The sequence below is a fragment of the Branchiostoma lanceolatum genome, chromosome 1, assembly GCF_035083965.1.
Source record: "Branchiostoma lanceolatum isolate klBraLanc5 chromosome 1, klBraLanc5.hap2, whole genome shotgun sequence".
Classification (NCBI taxonomy): domain Eukaryota; kingdom Metazoa; phylum Chordata; class Leptocardii; order Amphioxiformes; family Branchiostomatidae; genus Branchiostoma; species Branchiostoma lanceolatum.
In genome coordinates, this window is record NC_089722.1 from 1,633,172 (window position 1) to 1,655,217 (window position 22,046).

Here is a 22,046-nt window from a genome sequence, read left to right on the forward strand (position 1 = left end):
CAGGGGGGGGGGGGGGTTGGCAGCGAAAAACTGCTGCGATCTACCCTCCAAACATCTGCTTGGAGATTCAAATGTGTTTTAGCTTTGCAGAGGTTTCTGGTGAAAATGACGAAGTATTCTGCAGAACGAATAGAAATTTGTTCTGAGAGAACAATTCGTCATCCTCAACTCGTACTATGTATAACCCAGACGAATCTGACAGGTCCTTTTTCTAATCCTGGCCAGTTAAGTTAGTCTCTTTCTCAGCCGGTAAATTACATCTTAACGAGAGGCAGTTAACGTTCAACGTTCAGTTCAGCCTGCGAAGCAACATCCAACCGGCCCGCGAAACATTTGGGTTGCGCACTTGTACTGTCTGGTACTAATCTGAGTCTTACAAAGACTTACACAAAGACGGCAGACAGTAAATTCTCAGCCCTTTAGAGAGCATATTCGCCCGATGGAATATCGCCAGAGAGCACCCCGCCAAACGGCTACTGTTTTATCCGCGATGATTTACGGTCAACAGTCGGAATCGTTCACACCGCCTCCAGTTTGATAGCCTCCACCAGGCCTTCCTACGGGCGTATGGATCGTAGAATTTGGCAGAAAATGGAATAATCTAGTCAGTCCACGGTGAAGATCACATTTAGCCCGTGTAACGGAGCCCGCAAATGAAACCCTGGCAAATATTCTCCCTGTAACGTTAGCCGGCGAAGTTAGTCTGGTAGAGGCTAGCCTCCAGTCACGGAGGGCGTTCTGTCGTCCGAAAGTGACGTCACGGAGTCACGTGACAGGCCTCCGCCGAAAGGAGCCAGCGACCATCTGTCTGAGGTTCTTACACTGAAATCTGTGCCAGCGGCGCGCGCGGTTCCACCTCTGCCGTATTGTACACCGCCCAACTTTCCCCGTCATGTGAGGACTTTACAAACCATGGAGGAAGCACCAACTCGCGCATCGCTGCTCATCTTCTCCTTTGTTTTCCTTTCCCTCGCCGTGACCACCGATTCGGCGGAGACGCAGTTCGACGCCGCGGAGGCCGTGGTGTTCAGCGGGCCGATTGGGAGTTCCTTCGGGGCGTCCTTGCTGAAGCACCGAGGAGGCGGGCGGACAGACAACGGCACCTGGTAGGTCGACAAGCGGAGGTTACCCCTCAGCATGATACATTGGTACATTGCCAACAGTTCTATAGACCAAACAGAAATAGTAGCAGACAGGAGGGCCAACCTATAAGTTCAAATGTCTCGCAGCAAAAGCCTAGTTTGTAACACTATGACTGTGTTTATACTTTCGTGTACAGTTCTAAAGTTGTATCCATATAACGTGAGAAGCTCCTCTTGTGACTTGATTAGTGAGGAAGGGCGGGGGGTGGCATTTTTGTGCCATTGTCCTTCTGTTGTACCTTTATTCTGCGGCTTAATGTAGCATGAGGGTGAATACGTGACAGGGTTTTGATTACAAATCGTTAAGAGGTGACACACTCGCATGTCAACCGTCCCGTCAAAAACGCACAAAAGGCTTGCCACGGAAGCATTGAATTTCCCTTAATCAAGCGTTGGAACCGCGAAGTTCATCGCGAACAATGCGTGCCCGCATGCCCTATATCTAGAAGGCCCACCCTTTACGAAGTGGCGACAAATACGCCCTGACAGTGTCATTGTCTAAAAGAGATAGTAGCTCGCTATATCATATGATCGGTTGGAGTTGTGCCCAAGCCGCGAGAAACTGCCAAAGGGCCTAAACCTTGGTTTGGATAGCAGTCAAAAATTCTCTTATCTTTCCAGAGGGAGGGTATACATTTGTAAGATAACTGTCCAAAAACGTCTGTAGACCGCAAAGCAAAGAGGACGATAATTTGACACGCTTACGTCCAAGTTGAGTTCATTCTTATCGTATTTTTCTTCACAATTGATGACTTGTTTGTATTAAAACCATTAACTGTGAAACGGTAGGAGGTAAACATGAGAAACAATCCCATAACCCCGTGAGAGTTGCGGTACGTGTACATTCTTTTCGTGCAGAAAGCCTGGAGGGGAAATCGGGGGTAAGAATCCCTTCTTTGTTTCCTTAGTTTATCCCCCAACAAAAGTGACATGTCGCTGCGTCTGTTTCGTAAGTTGTGAAAATAGGAGTTCGAAGAACTGGTCGACGCAAACAAGACTGTGGACATCGAATCACATATGTCTTGCGTTGCTTGTCAATGATCGAGGCTAGTAGATCAACGCATATGATAAAGCGCCAAACCACCACTACAAATCAAAACTATATCTTGAATGCGTATAGTACGTGGTATCGGTGTTTATATCTGTCGCATTAACCGCACGATGCTATCTCATGTTTCATGATTGCAAAAAATCTGTGAGGAAGGAAAAACAAAAGATGAAATGGACACGTTGTTGCCAAGGAGTCACCACTGAAGATCTCGCTAATCTCCAAGCAGATGTAAGGGGTGCTATATCCGTGTCTTCCCAACATTTAAAACTGCTTTCAAATAACGCACCTTTTAGACTCTTTACCGTTTTATACATCCGATTGTATCCTTGGAGTCGCGTAATTCGTTAAAAATGTACACTACTAAAGATACGTATGTTGAAAAGACACGCGTACATTGTAAACCAGTCGCACCGAGACTGATCCTAACATCTGCTTGGAGATTAGATCTGGCCACATGAGCGTCGTTTTTCCCGCGGGAAATATCTGACGACAGTTGAACCATGTGTGTGGCAAACAGTCCTTGGAATTCTCCCCAACAATTTTGACAGTTTGAGGTAAATCGTTGACCCGCGTTTAAGAGATTCAAGACGTTTCTTGAGTCGGCTGCTACTGTGGCGTCTTAAACAGAAGGCCCTTCTCAAGGATGTGTTTCACATATTTCTGACCTTCTACGGATACCAGATGCCTCTATCAGAAGTAGACGTTATCAGTGACATGATCAGTGTATGGGGGTGAGGGGAGAAGGTTCGGACGAAAGTACAACTCAATTCTTTATTCAAATACCAACCTTGCAGACCTACAAACTTTAGCCTGGATGGGGTTGATATTTACAATGATTGAATAGACTAATACATATATACGCACACATACACACAAACAATGAAATACATGTATCTACTTTCTAAGGAGGGAAGTTTTGAATTGTATTTCGGCTCGTTGCATTTGATTCATAATGCTTAACATTGCGTTACGACAAATTAAAATGTCTCGCTTAGAGGTTCTATCAATTAACATTTAATCCACCCCCGCGCCATGATTTATTTCTTGCACAAATTGAGCAACAAAAGAAACAACCATCTAGTCATTAGTCGTTCAGTACATTAGACTACATTCGCGAAATTGCGCTGTCTGTTTACTGTCAGCAGAAAAGTTCATTACATCTTGTGGGAGCGGTATTCCGTCATAATAGACAGCTGCCTGCCAATCATAGTGATTTGTTGCAAAGGTTTCCAAAATTACTGTAAATGCATTTAAGTTCGCGTGGTTTTTATTTCGCGGTAGGGAGAAAATGGAATGTTCGCGTTGGTTTTAAGTTCGCGTTTGAAACAATAGTAGCGCTACAGACATAGGTGAACAAAAAGTTTCGCGGTGGTTTTAAGTTCGCGCTGAAGAGTTCACCGCGAAAACCGCGAACATAAAACACCGCGAACGTTTCTGCATTTACAGTAACAATAACAGCTCTTGCTTCTTCGTTTAGTGAAATTTCAAGTGATCGCACCATTTAACATCTCCTGACTTAATTCCGCCAGGGTACATAATTCCGACAGGGTACATAATTCCGCCACTCTGAAAAGACACGTTCAAACAGATCTCCAACCCACCACCCCAGTATGATACACTCCTGTATACCTAAACGTAGACCTGGGGGATGCTGCACTAGAGATCTCTCAAACACACTGTTTTTCAAAGTGACGGATTTATGTATCCCGGCGGATTAATGTCTATAATGGAGGTTAGGTTTGTCATTGAAAATTATCATCTCGCGAAGCCGTTTCTGTGGTGACTGCAGTCAAAATAGCAAACGACAATCGTGTGGTCTAAGTACGCGGCACAGGGGTCCCTTGTGTACAGTTGGCAGATGCTATATCCGCCTAAACTTCTCCGATTTGTTTATGTCTCCCGCGGTGAGATGTCTTGTCCGGTTGTTCACATTCCACAACCACACTCGCCCCTCTAATTGCGAACATTTGTCTTGCACGAGCCCAGGATCCTGGTAGGTGCGCCGGACTCTCGTCCCCAGGCGACCAAATATGGCGGCTCCGGTGAGGTGTACAGGTGTCGTCTGACGTCTGAGGGGTTCTCTTTCCAGAGCTTGTCGTTTTACGGTGAGTGTTTTATGCTTTCTTGTGTTTCCATGGCTAAAAACTTGGCACGCGCAGTAAGCGTAGCTTGATTCGGGTGACTTTTCATTCAACTCGAAGCCGTATGGACGTTTTCGGCTCTCACAGAGCGGCGCGCCAAAATCACGTTTGAATTTCCCGCTAAAATTGCGAGGCCCACGGCTGAGGGTTCTGTGTTCTGTTATATAGTCATGGTGTGAGCACTTTACGAATTGAGGGCAATCTTGCCACAGTCGTGGACTTTTGGTACGTAATTCGTCTGTTTTGTGACGGAAAGAGTTGTCGTAGGTCATCGACGTCGCTCGACGCTCGGTTCTGTCAAGGATCCTTGCTTCTGTCAAACTCAAAGCCAAAGAAATCAGACGACGAATGCCGCTGTGGTAGTCATGGATGGCTGGGGTACTTCTGTAGTATCCATGCTGGATGAAGTGACAGAATTAAACAAGGAAAATTAGACAAAGGAAAAAAAAGTGTTTATTCAAGTCACTGGGAATGTCCCAAACGATAATTACGACCAAAGAGGTAAAAGAGAAAGTTACAGAATGATATATTTCCCACTTTTCGTGTTTATTTTTGTTGATGTAGACGAGGATGGTCATGTTTACTTTCTCTGGTCACAGAAAGTCACCAATACCCAAACATCGCTCATTCACTGTCTCACGGAAAACTAACCATTGCCTTTTAGGCAAATTACACTGACCAACCGCCCTGCAAGGTCCTCTATTTTAGGGCAAATAACTTTATATTGCTCCTACGGTCCTACCTACCTATAAGAAATTTCTGAGGAAAATTAGACAATGTCAAAGTCTTAGTTTCAGTTGTAGTACGTATTTCTGTATCTGTATCTATATAGCCGGTACAACCGCCATGAGGCGAACACACCAGCTTCAATTAGACAGACAAAAAGGTGCATATTCAAGTCACTGGGAATGTTCTAAACGATAATGACGACGAAATAAGTAAAAGAAAAAGATTTCCACACACTCTCTCACTAACTCATCCTCGCCGCTTTTCAGTCCTTTTACTAAGGCGGGCTGACACTTTCAGACTGCGAACCCAATTCTATTTGCGAGAATTTCGGTCAATTTCTTTTGTTTATTTCCTACTTCCATCGGTTTAGTTCTTTCTACCCCTGGTGTAGATATTTTGAAGGGTCGTAATTTGAAGCCCCGCCAATTACGTCTTGGCATGGTTGCACAGCGGTTGGCGGAAACAAGGCGTAATTTGTAACTCCTGTTTCGGTAGTGTTTTGGTTCAGCCGAGCATGTTCCTTGTTATACCCTATTAAGCAATTAAACTAATTTGACATAACGTAAAACTGTTTGTTTAACCCGTGTCAGGCGTTTCTGAACAGATAGGCGGTCAGCAATCTGGAATATCGTCGTTTTTATACATCCCGACATCCACACGCAATTGTTTTTGTTCAAATCTTCAAAATTGGCACCGTTTCGGTTTTGTCATCCATGGTCCTCACAGTAGGCTTGTAGCCTCCAACAGGCCTTCCTACGGGCTTATAGCCTGCACCAGGCCTTCCTACGGGCGTATGGATCGTAGAAATCGGCAAAAAAAGGAATGATTGGACAGTAGAGCCAGTCACCGGTGAGGTTAATAATTCGACTGCGCTTGCAAATGAAACCTAGCCTGGGTGCCATCCTATTTCAACCGGGGCTCCTACATTCGCTACCCTGAAAAAATTAGCGAATGTAGGAGCCCCGGTAGAAATAGGATGGCACCCAGGCTAAATGAAACCCTCTGGTGGCCAAACCTCACTGGCAAATGATTCTGTAGAGACCAGCGGGCGTTTCCCCTTTATACGTGCTGGTTTTGGACTGCACATCAGTACAGACTGTACCGGTGTTCTCTAAGCCTCTAACAGTCGATCAGCCAACTAAGTTAGCCCAGCAAAGAAGCCTGCCAAGGAGGCTAGGTCTAAGTTTTGTGCACAACGCCTGTTGAAAGTAAAGTGACGCCGGTAGCATCGTTATCCATGGCAGACGGAAACAAACAGCGTTAAGTGAACTTCCTAGAAGTCAAGCAGAACCAAATAAACGTCCAAGGCGAATGGCATTAGGAGCATTGCCGTCACCGCATTTTCTACGCCTAGGAAGGGGAAATGGGCTGTTATTTTTAGAATACCAACGGACACAAACGTTTCCACCCACTACAGCACTTTAGTCTGCTCCCCGTTGCTATTTGATTGTTTTTAATGGGTGATATTACGACATTTCAAAACAGACAGCAGGGTGGAAGCTATTGGTTTGGAAACTCTGCTCTTGTCAGGCTCTTGTCTAACTTGAATAGTTGAAGTGTCTTATTGGGGTTTTCCATGCTCGGGTTCGCGGAAAAGAGTCGCATCGTCCTATCGGAGGGGGACGTAAAGCTGGCGGCCCCATGTATGAGGGAGCTTTAGGGCGTCAAACCTCTGCTCGTAAAGGAACCCAACACGCTTATCGAGAAGAGTAGGGGTGACCCGGTGTGCTTGGCCAAACATACGTCAGCCGTAGCGAAGCCGCATCGCACTAATAGCGAACGAAAACGCCTCATGACTTGTAGTCACAACCACAAGGCCCTAGATGTCCTAGATTGTCCACACAAGATCACACAAGCGTGGAATGACAATCCAGTAATTGGATGAGCGGCCTCAACTTGGAAGAGACCTTCCTGCCTGGCTGAATAGATCTACTCTACTCTACTCTACTCTACTCTACTCTACTCTACTCTACTCTACTCTACTCTACTCTACTCTACTCTACTCTACTCTACTCTACTCTACTCTGCTCTGCTCTGCTCTGCTCTGCTCTGCTCTATAGCTACTCTACTCTGTTCTGCTCTGCTCTGCTCTGCTCTGCTCTGCTCTGCTCTGCTCTACTCTACTCTACTCTACTCTACTCTGCTCTGCTCTATAGCTACTCTACTCTACTCTACTCTACTCTACTCTACTCTACTCTACCCTACTCTACTCTACTCTACTCTACTCTACTCTACTCTACTCTACTCTGCTCTGCTCTGCTCTGCTCTGCTCTGCTCTGCTCTGCTCTATAGCTACTCTACTCTGTTCTGCTCTGCTCTGCTCTGCTCTGCTCTGCTCTGCTCTACTCTACTCTACTCTACTCTACTCTACTCTACTCTACTCTGCTCTGCTCTATAGCTACTCTACTCTACTCTACTCTACTCTACTCTACTCTAGTCTACTCTACCCTACTCTACTCTACTCTACTCTACTCTACTCTACTCTACTCTACTCTACTCTACTCTGCTCTGCTCTGCTATATAGCTACTCTACTCATGCTTCGTCCCCAGTCTGAGGTTCGACCGCTTTACCTTAAAGACTTAAAGCTTTACGCTATTGATTCACAGCTCTCGCTGCAGACCTCGGCCACATGGCATCGGCGTGTGAGTTGTAGCGTTACGGCAATAATCGGCGAGGTCCCGACACGCCGCTGACCCCGACCGCCGGGGTCGCGCACACACATTGGTGCATCACCGTCCAACAAGACGAGATTTATCTTATTCCACCGACCTTTTCTCCATTCTCGCGCCCCGTGGCATCTCAGAGAGCAACCTCGGCAGCGACCCTTGTTACAGAGGCCTTGACCCCCATTACCATTCGGATCAAACGGTCAGGGAAAGACCTCTTCGTCTGTATCACATTAGCCAAGGTAGACGATCTTTCGTTTAACGGGAAATGTCATGATGATGCTAGCCTTCACCAGACCTTCCTGCGCATGGATCGTATAATTCCTAAAATAAATTTGTATTCCTTGTGAAACTAGACAAGCCATATCTCATAAACCCTGTATGCTCATACATCTACAATTGCCTTAAGAAGCGAGAAGAAATTGAACATGTGCATGTACATAGTGGTATTAATAAGTATTTAAATGTAGTTAGATATCACATTTTTGTTATCACTGTAACTATATTTCTACTTGTCATCCTGACCTGTACTTAGCTCATCAGAGCATAAACGTGCAATAAAGGTCTTTCATTCATTATAATATGGCAAAAAGGCATCATGAATTGGCCAGCAGAGTCAGTTCACGCCTTTCTTCACCGTCAATAATTCACCGCCCGCGCTTGCAAATGAAACCCTCCGAACGGTGGCCAAACGTCTGACAAATATTCTCCCTATAGCCGTGGAGTAGTTAGTCTGGTAAAGACTATGATGATAGTAGTCTCCAAGGATAGCCTCTACCAGGCTCCGCAGGATGGCTGGAAAAATAGTAGAAATTGGCCTAATAGAGTGAATAGTATGCCAAGGGAGTTGGCTACGGAGAGAGGGTCCAGTATGCCATCCACGGGCAAACTGTACCCCTATAGCAAACTAACTCCTCTTTCATGTTTTTCTGTCTATTTGGCCTGTTTCTACTCTTTCCAGCCGCCTCTGGGGCCTGGTAGAGGCTATCCAAGCAGACCCAACTGGCAGAATGGGCTTTTATTGCAACCCGACGGTGTCTGACAACTTCTCTGGCTGACTGGAGCTTCTCTGGCTAGCTTGTATGATTTTGGCACCGTGGAGATCTGCTTGGAGATTATGATGATAGCGCTGTTGCTATTTTTACAACACAAGGTGGTTGGGAACCCAAGGGTGAAGGAGGGTTCGTCGTCTGGCTTTTGGGTCGTCTCTGGAATTCATACGGTTCCCAAAGCAAGGGCAACGCATACTCGGTATCAAATCTGATGTTGCACAGTGTCACTGTCCTGATGATAGACATATGCTGGGCGTCTGTTATCCTAACTCCCTGTACTAGGATCTACTAGGACCCGGCATCCAAACACACTGAATGTAGATAGCCCCCTTTACTGGTCCCAACACAAACACACTTTTGAAAGGAACCTTAAACTAAATGAATCGTTAAGACAGATTTATTCCTTCAAACCACTAAATATTCTTCTTATGTAGATTTTCGTCAAGATCTTATCCTGCTTGTCATTACCAATGGACCAGCCCCCTATTGAAGTGCTTGCACAACTGTGTGGCCACCGGGCTTAAAACAAAGACGGGCACCACCCTATACACCGAAAAGTGTGAGAAGGCAGGATCCTGTTTCCTAATAACATTAAGTAACCTAAGGTCTAGATCTCGTGGTGATATATCATTGGCAATGTCTTCTGAATTTCGCACTCCACCATTGGCAACATTCCTACACCTAGAAGACAGCTATGCTTGCTGTGAACGGACCCTTCTCTGGCATCTGGCTTCTCCACTCAGCACTCTCCTTTCTAGTATATGTTCCTTTATCCGGCCTAAAGCCTGATGATCGTAGCCTGGATGCCAGACTATTTCCAGGGCCCCAAGAAAAATTCTACATCAGACCCCCCTCCCCTCGGGAATCGGGGGTCTGGCATCCAGGCTTGGTGATCGAGGTTAAGTTTAAGAGGGTTGTGTAGGGATCAGTCCGTTCCGCGTACTCCCACTGGACTTCAAACGTGACAAACCGAACACGTCATATCGAATGGACTGTTACATCATCATCAAGACAGCGTTGTTGCCAGGCAACGTGCAAGATGACCAACATCGTCTGCCGACACCTTGTCATCTAACTTCATACGTTAGGAGACACCTGTTGTGACATTCTGGTGCTGTATTTGAAGTTAGGAAGTTTTATTGCAAGTCCTTGCCCGTAGGCTAATTGCAAGTACATGTGACATGAAAAGGACGGACAGACAATGATGAACAGATGAATAGATAAATTAATAAATAAAACAGTATAGTATGTGACTGTGTAACTTCGATTTGAGGCTACTCATTGCTTCTTGATGGACAGCGTCTGGTCCGTGTCAAACTAACAGTGTTTAATGTCAGCATGCTTGTTTTATGCGGGGCCAGAATATATTTTAAGAACCGGGCTTTCTTGTAATAAAATTCTGGTGCTGTATTTGTTTCTTGATCGACAGCGTCTGGTCCTTGTAAAAGCACTGGATGTCAGAATGCTTGTTTTATTCGGGGACAGAATGTATTTCAAGAATCGGGCTTTCTTGTAATAAAATTCTGGCGCTATAGTTGAAGTTCCTCGTTGTTTCTTGTTGGTTCATTTCTTGACAGCGTCTGGTCCGATTCAAAGCACTGAATGCCAGCATGCTTGTTCATATGCGGGGGGCCAAAATGTGTTTCAAGAATCGGGCTTTCAGGTGATAAAATTCATTCATGATCAGATGATACAATTCTGGCGCTATAGTTAACGTTCCTCGTTGTTTCTTGATGGTCCGTTTCTTGACAGCGGGTGGTCCGTTTCAAAGTACTTAATGTCAGCATGCTTGTTCATATGCGGGGGGCCAGAATGCGTTTCAAGAATCGGGCTTTCAGATGATAAAATTCTGGTGCTGTATTTCAGGTTTCTCTTTGTTTCTTGACGGACAGCGGCTGATCCTTGTAAAAGCACCGGATGTCAGCATGCTTGTTCTATGCGGGAGTCAGAGTGTATTTAAAGAATCGGGCTTTCTTGTAATAAAGTTCTGGCACTGTAGTTGGCGTTCCTCTTGTATCTTGATGGTCAGTAGCTGGTCCGTGTCAAAATTCTGAATGTCAGTACGCTTGTACGCGAGAGCTGGAATGTATTTCAAGAATCGTGTATTCAGGTCATGTAGTTAGGTCACGCAATTCCTTGTTTTACTTAGTCTAGTTTTGTGACCAAGGCTAGCACCAACTGTAACGCTTCAGACAATCTCTGCGTGAGTAAAATGTGTAGCAGAAACCTACACGAGATAAGGATTGAATTCGTTGTCTTCAAATTGATTTCCTATGGGTTAGGCAGAAGGATGACGGCTGAGACAACGATTTACCGGTTTCGACCTTTTATTCAAAAAGTCTTCATCCGAATGGGCCAGTGTTTTCTGTAAGGGTACACATGCACAAAGACATTTTTAAAGAAAGGTATAGTCGGCTGTCTTTAAAAAAAAACCTCTGACGAGCTTGGGTGAAGCGAGTGATTTATTTGGGACACACCGATACGCGCGAGTGATATACACAGCGGTTGTCATGACGGGTGGGAAGGGTTGAGGTGTTCGTCTCGTAAGGTCGAAGTCGGCGGACGGAGGTCTCCTACATCTAAGGAATTCCGGCAAACCTTAAGTGTCGAGCGGTGGATGGCTTACATCTTAGGCAATTGCTGGTGACAGTCCTGAAGATGGACACTTTTACTTTTTTTTATTCTGTCACAAAAACTAAGTTGGGGCGAGACGGGGCATCGGCAAAGGGCTGTTGGCGCCGATGGGGGGGGGGGGGAGGGGGGTCAAGGGGCAACCTTAAAGGAAACCCAAACAATATTAGGGCCCGAAAATCGGATTTTGAAAGTCAATTTATTTAGTCATTTCTATACAGGATTAGTTCAAACAACACTACAACAATGCTAGCGATGTCCGTCATGCAAAAATACGATGTCGTTGTGATGTGAGAACTCACTGAAAATCGTCGCCGGGTTTTTGTAGGCTCGTGGAACTAAGGGAATGGGGCAACCTTAAAGTGTAGCCGTCTTGACACGACTGAATGCCGTCACACGAGTCAGAGAATGTAGTGTGCACCAGATTGAAAAGTGTTAGAAAATGAAGGAAATGAAACGAATTTATGTTATTTGAAGGAATAAAGAGCACACCCACACGTGAACACACAGACACACATACATACAGGGACGCACGCATGCACACTCGCGCACAAACACACACACAAACACACACAAACACACACACACACACACACACACACACACACACACACACACACACACACACACACACACACATATACAGACACACACACACAGAGAGAAAAACACAAACATATATTTATGTATATATACGGACGGACACAAGTACGCACACACACACATACACACAAGCACACACACACAGAGAGAGAGAGAGAGAGAGAGAGAGAGAGAGAGAGAGAGAGAGAGAGAGAGAGATAAACACGTTAAAGTTTATAATGGTTTGTGGGCGCAGAATCCAAACCTATTACGAACTTAACTTGTCTCAATTCAAAAGCCGCCGAAGCGCAGATGTAGGTTAATGGATTAAAGGTACGGAAGTTCAAGGTCCTCTCTAGTCTAATCCCTCCGGAAGCCATAAAACATGGCTTAGTAACACCCGTAAACCCCTCAGGTGCCTCCAGACCTGATTTTTGCCACTGTTTAGACAAACCTCTACTGTTGGTAAAGATACTAAATAGTGTGCAGCACCCCCTAGGAATTCCTCGGCGTCTTCCGAGTATTCTAATCAAGGATTCGGGTCGTCGACAGTAATTTGTCAAAGATTGATGGGTTTACATGGCCTTGGTGCCAGTCATTCAAGATCGCTACACACTTGTGAGCGCAGGTGGTGGCAGCACAGAAAGAAGCCACAAGAGACCTAACCGCGAAGTGTTAAGCATCCTTAAACTCTTTGATCACTGGTATAGAAATACATCGTTAAATCTATGCATCGGTACACTGTACTCGGGAAAGGAGAGCCTTTACTTAAACAGTGAGTGCGTAGCGATACAATAGAGCGAGGTCACGGTCGACCCATGCAAACTTTCCGACCTTGGCCGACCGTGAAAAATGCGAATCGGGTCGAGGGACGGCAAAGGGCGACGACAGTGTTCTCTATTTATAAGGCTTCGCGCGCTCCCGTCGTTTCGGTGGATGAACTTGAAAAAGACAACCAGTGCCGACCATATGGTTTCTTCAAGGTTGGGTAATCTCGATTTCTCGGCCGCAGTGTGTGCGCGTATTTCTTTAACGACTGCTAGCAACTGCATGTCTAATTGTTTATCAACGTTCTATTGTGTGATTAAGCCCCTAACCGTGATGTTGCAATTCACTTGTCCAAAGTTTGGTCCTTCGTTTGGAGCTACTCTTTTTCTTGATAGGAGTGGGAGTTGGGAGAACATAAGGGTGTACCTATAGCTGCACTAACTGCACATGTGCCTTCGGTGTATAGGGTGGTGCCCATCTCCATTTCTACCGCCCTTGGGCCACACAGTTGTGCAGACACTACAGCAGGAGCCTATTCCTTTATTAGTGGCCAATGTTCAACTACCTTATTTTATTTCCAAGTGTATATTTAACAGTGACGAAAGAACCGAATTATTTAAACAAGTTATCACGAAATATCCCTACTTTTGCACATTCACGGATGAACAAAAAGCTACCTTTCTCTTGAAATCACAGAACCCACAAATACTAGAAAAAGTGGGACTTTTCGTCTTCCACTGCTTCCAAAAAAGGAGTCAAACCCAGCTAATTTAGATATAGCCAACAATTGTATATAGTACCAGTAACCTATTGTTACAGCAAAGTCAGACACAGTTTACTGACGCATGTATGTTTTTCCTATGTTTTTATCATGTATTTGCAATTAGCCCACGGGCATGAACTTGCAATAAACTTCTTATTATAATACTCTTTCTCAAAAGTGCTGAGTGCTAAGCACAGAAAGCAAGTACCATTTTTAAATCTTTGCTATACCACCTTGCAATAGCCTGGAATCCAAACCTATTATAGCTCCCGAGTCTCTCTCCGACTCGGGAGCTATAATAGGTTTGGATTCCAGGCTAACCTTGCAAAGCTATACAGCTCTCTATTGTCCGGTACTGCATACATATAACGGCATCCCAAAAAAAGGGTATCTATTTTCCGTTTGGGTAGAGAGGGGATAGACCTGATTGGTAATAGTGCCCCATACCGTCCCATAGTCACCCTCCCCTAACCCACATCGTGATTTATTACCCTATATAAATACGTGTCTGAGTGAAAACCCACAAGGGTCGGTAGGGATAATAACCGAGAGGGTTTCAGCTAACAGTCACAGAAGGTCGAATTAGGCCATGTTGATTTGATTATATGGATGACATTCTCTGGGAGCCCCAAAACTGATGCGAGCGTGCGAAAAAAAAGATGTTTGGCAAAAAATAGTAAGTACTTCATTGAAATCTAACGTTACGTGGTCAGGAAGGCTGGGTAGATTACTAAACAAACCAAGTATGGTGCGCAAAATGATAGATTCTTAATTTTTGTTCGTTCACATCTTCGTCTTTGACTTTCAATGGGCTTGGGCATTACATGAAATTAGTATCCGTTTACCAATATATGTTTTGTTATTTAAGCCATATATTTGCTCATTTTCCAGCTGCTTTGTATGATTAACAGTATGGTCGGAAATTGTTTTTTTTTAAATCGGACGAAAAGTGATGCGTGCGCGGATGTCATCCATATAATCAAACCGACCTGTCCTTAGTTACGAGCAGGAGGCAAGCTGGCTCTGATAACGGCAATTCAAAACATCAGGGAGCAATTTGAAGGGTAGGGCAGTAATCGCGAAATATACGCTCTCATACTTTTTTGTTAGAGTCTACTAACACGAAAAAGTGGTTCCGGATGTTCAGTTTGTAGGTCACCGTTCTATTGTCCTCTGTGTTCAACAGATTCTATTTCACAAGCGGGGTTTGTTTTCGTGGTACAGAGGCTTCTTATAAGAAACATACACGCGCACGCACACACACACACACACACACACACACACACACACACACACACACACACACACACACACACACACAAACACACACACAAACATGCAAACACACACACACACACGCGCACGCACGCACACGCACATACACAGACACAGACACATACACATACACACAGACACACACAGACACACACATACACACGCGCACAGACACACACACAGACACACACACACACACACACACAGTGACACACACAGACACACACAGAGACATAGACACACACATACACACAGACACACACACACACACACACACACACCGTGACACACACATACTTGTTTAAACAGACAGTTCTTTGTCAAGATAATTCTTACGCAGTTAAGATGCTGTGAGTTCACTTGTTACATCAATGCTAGTAGAGAATGTACTCCTTAGAAAACGTCGATCCTTCCAGCCTACTTGTTTCACCTGAAATACATTCTATGACCCAGGGTCAGCGAAGGAAGCAATAAAAAAGCAAGAATCTAAATCAACTTGACGTGTAGAAAGGCTACCAAGGAACGGCCGTGGGCTCTATAAATCGCTAGGGTATGTCTTAAGGTTGCTACAAAGTCAAGTATATATCGCAGAAGATAAATACTGCTGGCGCGGCGCCATGGCCTTAATCATAAACAGTGCACCGCCGTGTGCGCCCCAACCTGATCTCAGAGACAAGATACTGCCGAGGTCTCGCATTCCGGGTCACGTGCGGACATTTCTTCCGACCCGCGGCATGATTGCGCTGACCTCGGGTGACCCCGCCATCCTTAGGGACACGACGTTATCGGGATCAAGGCGATAAACTTGGTGGAACGGCTGGTAAGGATCCGAAAATAATTTCATCAGGTTGGTAGAACATACGGTATTGGAGCATTCTTTTGCACAACCAGTATCTCACCTGCTTACGTTTCTATCAGACATATTTCCCAAAGTCTCTGACTGGAGTGAATCTTGTAATAATCTCAAATGTACCGATTTTGTGATTTAGGACACAAAGGACTTCTACATTTCTTGGCTAAGGCCAATTCTGGGTCAGGACATCTCGGTTGGGGCTGCACCCGTCTTTCGGAAGGGGCGTAAAATGGGAACCCCTCATCCGAAGACGTGCCTCGAGCATGTTAAAGGGGGAACGGCTAGCAACTCCTTGTTACTGAAACAGCAAGGAAACTTTCTGCCCTATGTGCCACGAGGCACGACAAGTGTATGAACTAACTAACTAACTAACTAGCGAGCTAACGAACGAATGAACGAACGATAGAACGATAGAACGATAGAACGATAGAGGGAACGATAGAACGATAGAACGATAGAGGGAACGATAGAAGGAACGATAGAACGATAGAAGGAACGATAGAAGGAACGAACGTGATCTGCAGGTGCCAGACCTTACAGGTGGAACATGTCAGGTGCATGCAGCTGAAATGACCTGTGATACAACCCAGAGAAAAACTGCGTAGGAGCATTTTCCAGACGAGATTTTTGTTTCAACTTGTAGAATGGTCATGTTGCAAAGGGTCTGACTGAAGGAGGTCAGTCTGAAATTGTAATGCGATGTACAAAATAGGATCAAGGAGCTGGACTTCAAAGAAAGGGAGGGGGCTAGTGTGAAAACGCCCCCTACAATGGACGCCAATTGGTAAAACTTATTTCAACCATACGTAATCATTTGGTTAACAAAACGTCGTCTTAGACCTCTAAACTACCCATAGCCATGCATGCAGTTATCACTCTACAGCTAGAGATTTAAGATCTGAACACACTATCTTGAGGAATGCCAGGATATTACTGATAGTCTATCTGACTAAAAGCTGAACAGAGATAGATTTAGATCTTTTGTCCGGGCTGATCCGTTAATGTGTCTAGAGTACACATAGCTCCAACTTTATGAAGTGGTTTGTGACCACAAATTACCACATGGCCCCTTTTCTACTCTCCAAGCAGAGGAGTGGGTCTGGCAGGTTTTTGGCTTGTTTTTAGGCGTTTTTGTCGGGCTATCTACTTTGTCATGGTTTCTTTGTAAAACCATGACAAAGTAGATAGCCCGACAAAAACGCCTAAAAACAAGCCAAAAACCTGCCGGACCCATTCCTCTGCTTGGAGAGTACCCTTTTCTACTAGTACAGCTAAGTGTTAATGGCTAAGTGCATAACCTATCTGCTAAGTGTAATTACAGTGGTATTAAACGCGATATCTTACTACATCTAAAGACTAATTAATACTACTATGTACAGGTTCAACTTCTTCTCGCTTCTTAAGACAGTTTTATGTAGATGTATAAACATATTGAGCTTATAATACATGGTTTGACTAGTTCCCTAAGGAATACGATTTTTTTTTCTGTGCTAACTGAATATCCAAAATGTTATTTGTTCCCATGTTTACCGTCTCAGTACTTCCCCAGGCACCGTTCTTAGTCTTAATGGTGGAGTTTGATATGGTTGCTTTGTCTGCGAGTTGAGCGAAGGATTAGAATGGGGCTAAAGATAAATGATCAAACTTATTTGGATTTGAACCCTTCCATAGCCTCTCAGTGGCAGTGCGCGTTCAGGTCTCACAACAAACCTACATACGCCAAAACGGTGGAACATTGACTACATAGGGCAGCTGAGGGACGCTGGTATCCACAAGCGGCGCTTTGAACCATGGAGCTGGTTAATAGGATGACAATTAACGTTGACAATTCAATTATGCTTGTCAAAGCGTAGTGACCACAGGGGGTAGTGACTTAAGTCATTCAGTAAGACAACTTCAAACATATGTTCTGCATTGCACAAAGTTAATTATACTGTATTCCAAACCAGAACGTAACCGCATTAAAATTCCGACTGTTCCACTGCAGTCTAACTTAGAGGTCAAATGACCAATCACTCAGGTCACGTGACCTTACGCACACGTGACGTCACCGGTTGGTCAAAAGCCTATACCGCCCGCCGTCTCTGTTGAGTGTTGAGTGAATGTCTGTGTGTCCGGTAGATTGCCTCCTTGATTCCTCTCAAAAGTCTGACATGCTTTGGTTAACCATTAGTACTTTAAAGTTTTGCAAATGATTTTGATATGATACGGGTGGTTAGTCCAGCGACGCCCCTACAGATAAAACGGTATGGTCTCACAGTCATGATTCTTGTGTGGCGTCATCATTCCTCTGTTAAAGCCGCACTTGGCATTCAACCTTCCCTGTTGTGCCTACACGCCCCGTACTAATTGTGACTACCGCCGCAAAACATTAAAATGTCGTAAACGTGTTGTACGCCCTTTCTACCGATTTTCAATTTGGCAAACTCTCTATTTTGACAAAAGAGAAACTATTGGCACACAAAGTGACGGCAACGCCATATGTCTTGGCAGAAAATCTGCCGTAAAGGCAGTTTCACAATTCGTCTCAACTCATTAAGCTTGGCTGATAAACGAGCGACCGGGGCAGACAGCGATTCATTCCTTCAAGCACTGTAAACGCATTTAAGTTCGCGTGGTTTTCATTTCGTGCTAGGGGGAAAATAGGGTGTTTGCGGTGGTTTCAATTTCGCGGCAGTGCTATAGTAACATACTGGTTGAGTAGTGGACAAAAATGTTCGCGGTGGTTCTAATTTCGCGGTGAAACGGTCACCGCGAAAACCGCGAACATAAAAACACCGCGAACATTCTGCATTTACAGTACTGTGAGCACAGTGGCACTCCGATCTTGGCTCCTGTGTACGTTCTCGGCGTCGCCTAGATTCGATCTCATCTTTCATTACGGAGGGAAGGGGTTTGGACTGCGAAGTGAGCAATGAGAAAATAACGATTTTTGTAGGCACAGTTACCTGTGACATATTTCACAGGCACAGAGAATTATAGCAGTGTTAGTTATTATTTTAAAACGTTATCTTATTTTGAAACTCATTCATGTCTTTTTGGATCAGGTTTTCAGGCCAGGGCTAACCAATTCCGATGAAAACATAATGTCATTGGCGAAGGCAACACTCTCCTGTATTTCTGCCGTACCTGCATGCAATGGCCCTCCAGGCTCTAAAGGTGATAGTACAAACCCTAACGTCTCTAGTCAGCTAGTGGAGAAGTTATCCGTGAATAATTTCATCAGGTTGCAGATTGACTGAAGTAGCAAAGTTCTTTTATTCTCTTGATTACCTGATGAAGATGACAGACATTCATCGAAACGTTGACTCGTGTAAACACTTGGTTATGAATAAAAGAACTTTGCTATTCAGTGGAAAATTCAGTTTGCGCAACGGGAAAACAGTGATTACCGTGGCTACCGTGATCTTCCAATCTTGGCTCCTATGTACATTCTGGACGCCGCCTAGATTCGATTACATCTTTCATTACGAGCGAGAGGGGGTGTAGGGTGCTTTGCAATTGCCATCTCTGTCGTCAAGTCTGAAAACCAATATAACCCAACATATCTATACATTACTAAGATAATAAGATCAGGACAATGTGTAGGTATGATGAATAGACACTTAGAAAAGACTATTGTAATATTTGTAAGAGAAAGAGATGATTTCCCAGCGGAATGTTTTTGAATGTTTTTAAAGATTGATGATGTCTGGTTCTCCTAGCCGCCAGCTAGACTACCCCAGACTGCGTTAATCATTTATCCTCTAATTTCTCACATAAAAGTGACAGCTGTAATTTACATTAACCACGGCTTAAACCACGGTAGCGTTCGGCTTATGTTTTACGTACATTAGATTTTGATTGAATACAGCTTGGAAGAGAATTGTAGGAGCGACTGATTGTTTTAAGCATTAGATTGATCTTGGCGGTTTTAATTGCGTGGCTGTCACGGTGCGGAACTGTGTTGATGGAGTACTTAAAATCTTAAATGGTAGCAATAAATGCAGTAACAAGGAAGGTCCCGTGAAGGCCTCCTCCGTAGCTTTATTGATGATTGCAAGTTGTATTCAAATCAGAACATTAGAATGGAGGCTCATGTGTTAAGGTACCTGAGAGAAATAGCAGCAAACAAACGACAATGGGTCAGGGTGTACAAAGACGTGCACTGATTTGGTTGTAAATTGCAGTCCAACCTTAGTTCTGTCGATACACAACCAAGAACGATGAATTATCAATAAATGCAGTGGCAAAGAGCCCATGAATGCTAAAGTGAAATCTGATACATTTCCTGTCTAGTCTATTACATACAATCATATTTCAGGAGTTAGAGAAACATATTCATCGTCAAGGTCTTGAATAAGTTGAATTTTGGATCGCATCTTCTACCCACAACCGTCTTCAGTATGGATGACCCTTTTACTTTGACCACGTGACCATACGGACGCTAGACGTCACTCAGGGGTCAAAGGTTCCTAGAAGTCTGTACCGCCAGGCGCCCCCCCCCCCCCAGCCCCTCGGTTGAGTTTGTTTGTTTGTTTGTATTGCATACCCGGTAAACCGCCTCATGGCGTAACACACCAGGTTTGTACTGAACAGTACAAGCTGCATATCCGGACAGATTTATTTCATCCACTCAGACCGGGAAGGACCCCTACTCTTTTCGATAAGTGTGGTGGGTTCTTTAACGTGCGGGAGGTGTGGCTGCCCTCAAACACGGGACCTCCATTTAACGTCCTATCCGACGTCCCTAGTCGAAGGTAGGTACTCATTTTCACCTGAGTGAAGTGAGGAAATTCGTGTTAAGTGTCTTTCCCAAGGCCACAACGTCAACAGGACAAATCAGGGGACCCCGGATTCGAACACAGGACCTCTGGGTTCTGGGCCAAACACCCTGCCACTGTTCACCGCGACGCCATGATCAGAAGTGAATGAAAGTTGATGGGCACTCCACCTCTCATATACTTAGTTGAAGACACCACTCTCTTTGCTTGCTACTCTCTTTGCAACAATGTGTGACATCGTGGGACCAGGCAGCGCATAGAATGTCAATGTTTTGTGCCACATTGTTGCAACATGTACGTCGTATATTCCTCTTGGAATGGGCTCCAATCCTCGCGGTGTCGCTGAACAGCGCACTGTTGACATTGACGCTGTGAAGTGACAAAGGGCCAAGCCAAGTACGACACTGACTTGGCTGAGGATGTATCTATTTAAACATCTACCTTGTTTGTATCTCGGAGATATTGATGAAGGGATGCGCTGGTGCTGTATGAAGAAGGAACCGACAATCCTGACAATGGTACTGCACATGCAGAAATGTATGCGGTTTTCGGGGTGAACTCTTTACCGCGAACTTAAAACCACCGAAAAGCCGTTCCATTGTGTGACTGTAGCGCTACTATTGTTTCAAACGCGAACTCAAAACCAGCGAAAACCGTCCATTTTCTGCCTACAGCGAAATCAAAGCCCCGCGAATATTTCTGTATTTTCAGTATCTAATATGATGACTTATTTCACAGGCACGGAAAATTATAGCAATGTTAGTAGCTGGTTTTAGAATTTTGCAAAGGCCGTAAGTTTTTAATTTGTATGAAATCCATTCCTCAAGGCCCTTTGGCTCTAATGGTGATACATACCCAAACGTCTCTAGTCAGCTAGCGGAGAATTTAGCTTGCGTGACACAATATCGTTTATGTCTAGACCATGGACAACGCCAACATCCGTTTCTGCCAAGATAAAGATAAAAAAAGATGACTGACTGCGATACCAACCCATCCTGAAGTATCTATCTATCTAGGGCTTGCTAGGATGGCCTCTTTGGTGATAGTTTTGATCTATCGCACCAATTAGAAGGGAGTTCTAAAAATTCACTACATGTTTTAGATTGCGGTTCACGTTCAGACAGGTCTCATACTGGAAATCTTTATTAACACAACAGAAGTACAGCGACTTTCGTAAGGTCTACTACATCTATACATACATACAAACAGTCAAGCGGATACAAATAAATTAACCTATACATAAATGTATATGAATCTAACTCTCACTCACTCTCCCCCATTGCTTAGTCAGCCCTAGGGGCAGCAATATGAATAAATATGAGTAAATCAACATGTTGAGTCCAACGTATCATTTACACAATTGGTTCTAAGGTCAGACATTCTTTGCTATATTGACCTAGTTGTACACAGTAAGGTTTACTAGTATCTCCCCCTAGAATAAGCAAGCGCTGAAACTGAAAGATGGCCACCTTAGATGCTCGCTGTGGTACTTTGGCTGTAAATTGTGGCAGCTTAATGCGCATGGTGACAGGTTTATATAGCTTGTACGGATTGTGGAAACCTTTATCAGAAACCTCACGAGGACACGGCAATGTTTATTATTGTGTCATCAGGTTACACGTTTCATTG

General features: G+C 44.5%; 1 protein-coding gene across 1 annotated transcript in view; it reads left to right on the top strand.

The window, feature by feature from the left end:
- The first annotated feature begins 769 nt into the window (after positions 1-769).
- LOC136425120 (uncharacterized) overlaps positions 770-22,046 on the top strand; it is a 78,587-nt gene continuing 57,310 nt past the window's right edge. The window contains exons 1-2 of the mRNA XM_066413921.1: positions 770-1,106; positions 4,180-4,298. Coding sequence (XP_066270018.1) covers positions 913-1,106; positions 4,180-4,298 — 313 coding nt within the window. The 5' untranslated portion in view covers positions 770-912. The remainder of the gene's footprint in view (positions 1,107-4,179; positions 4,299-22,046) is intronic.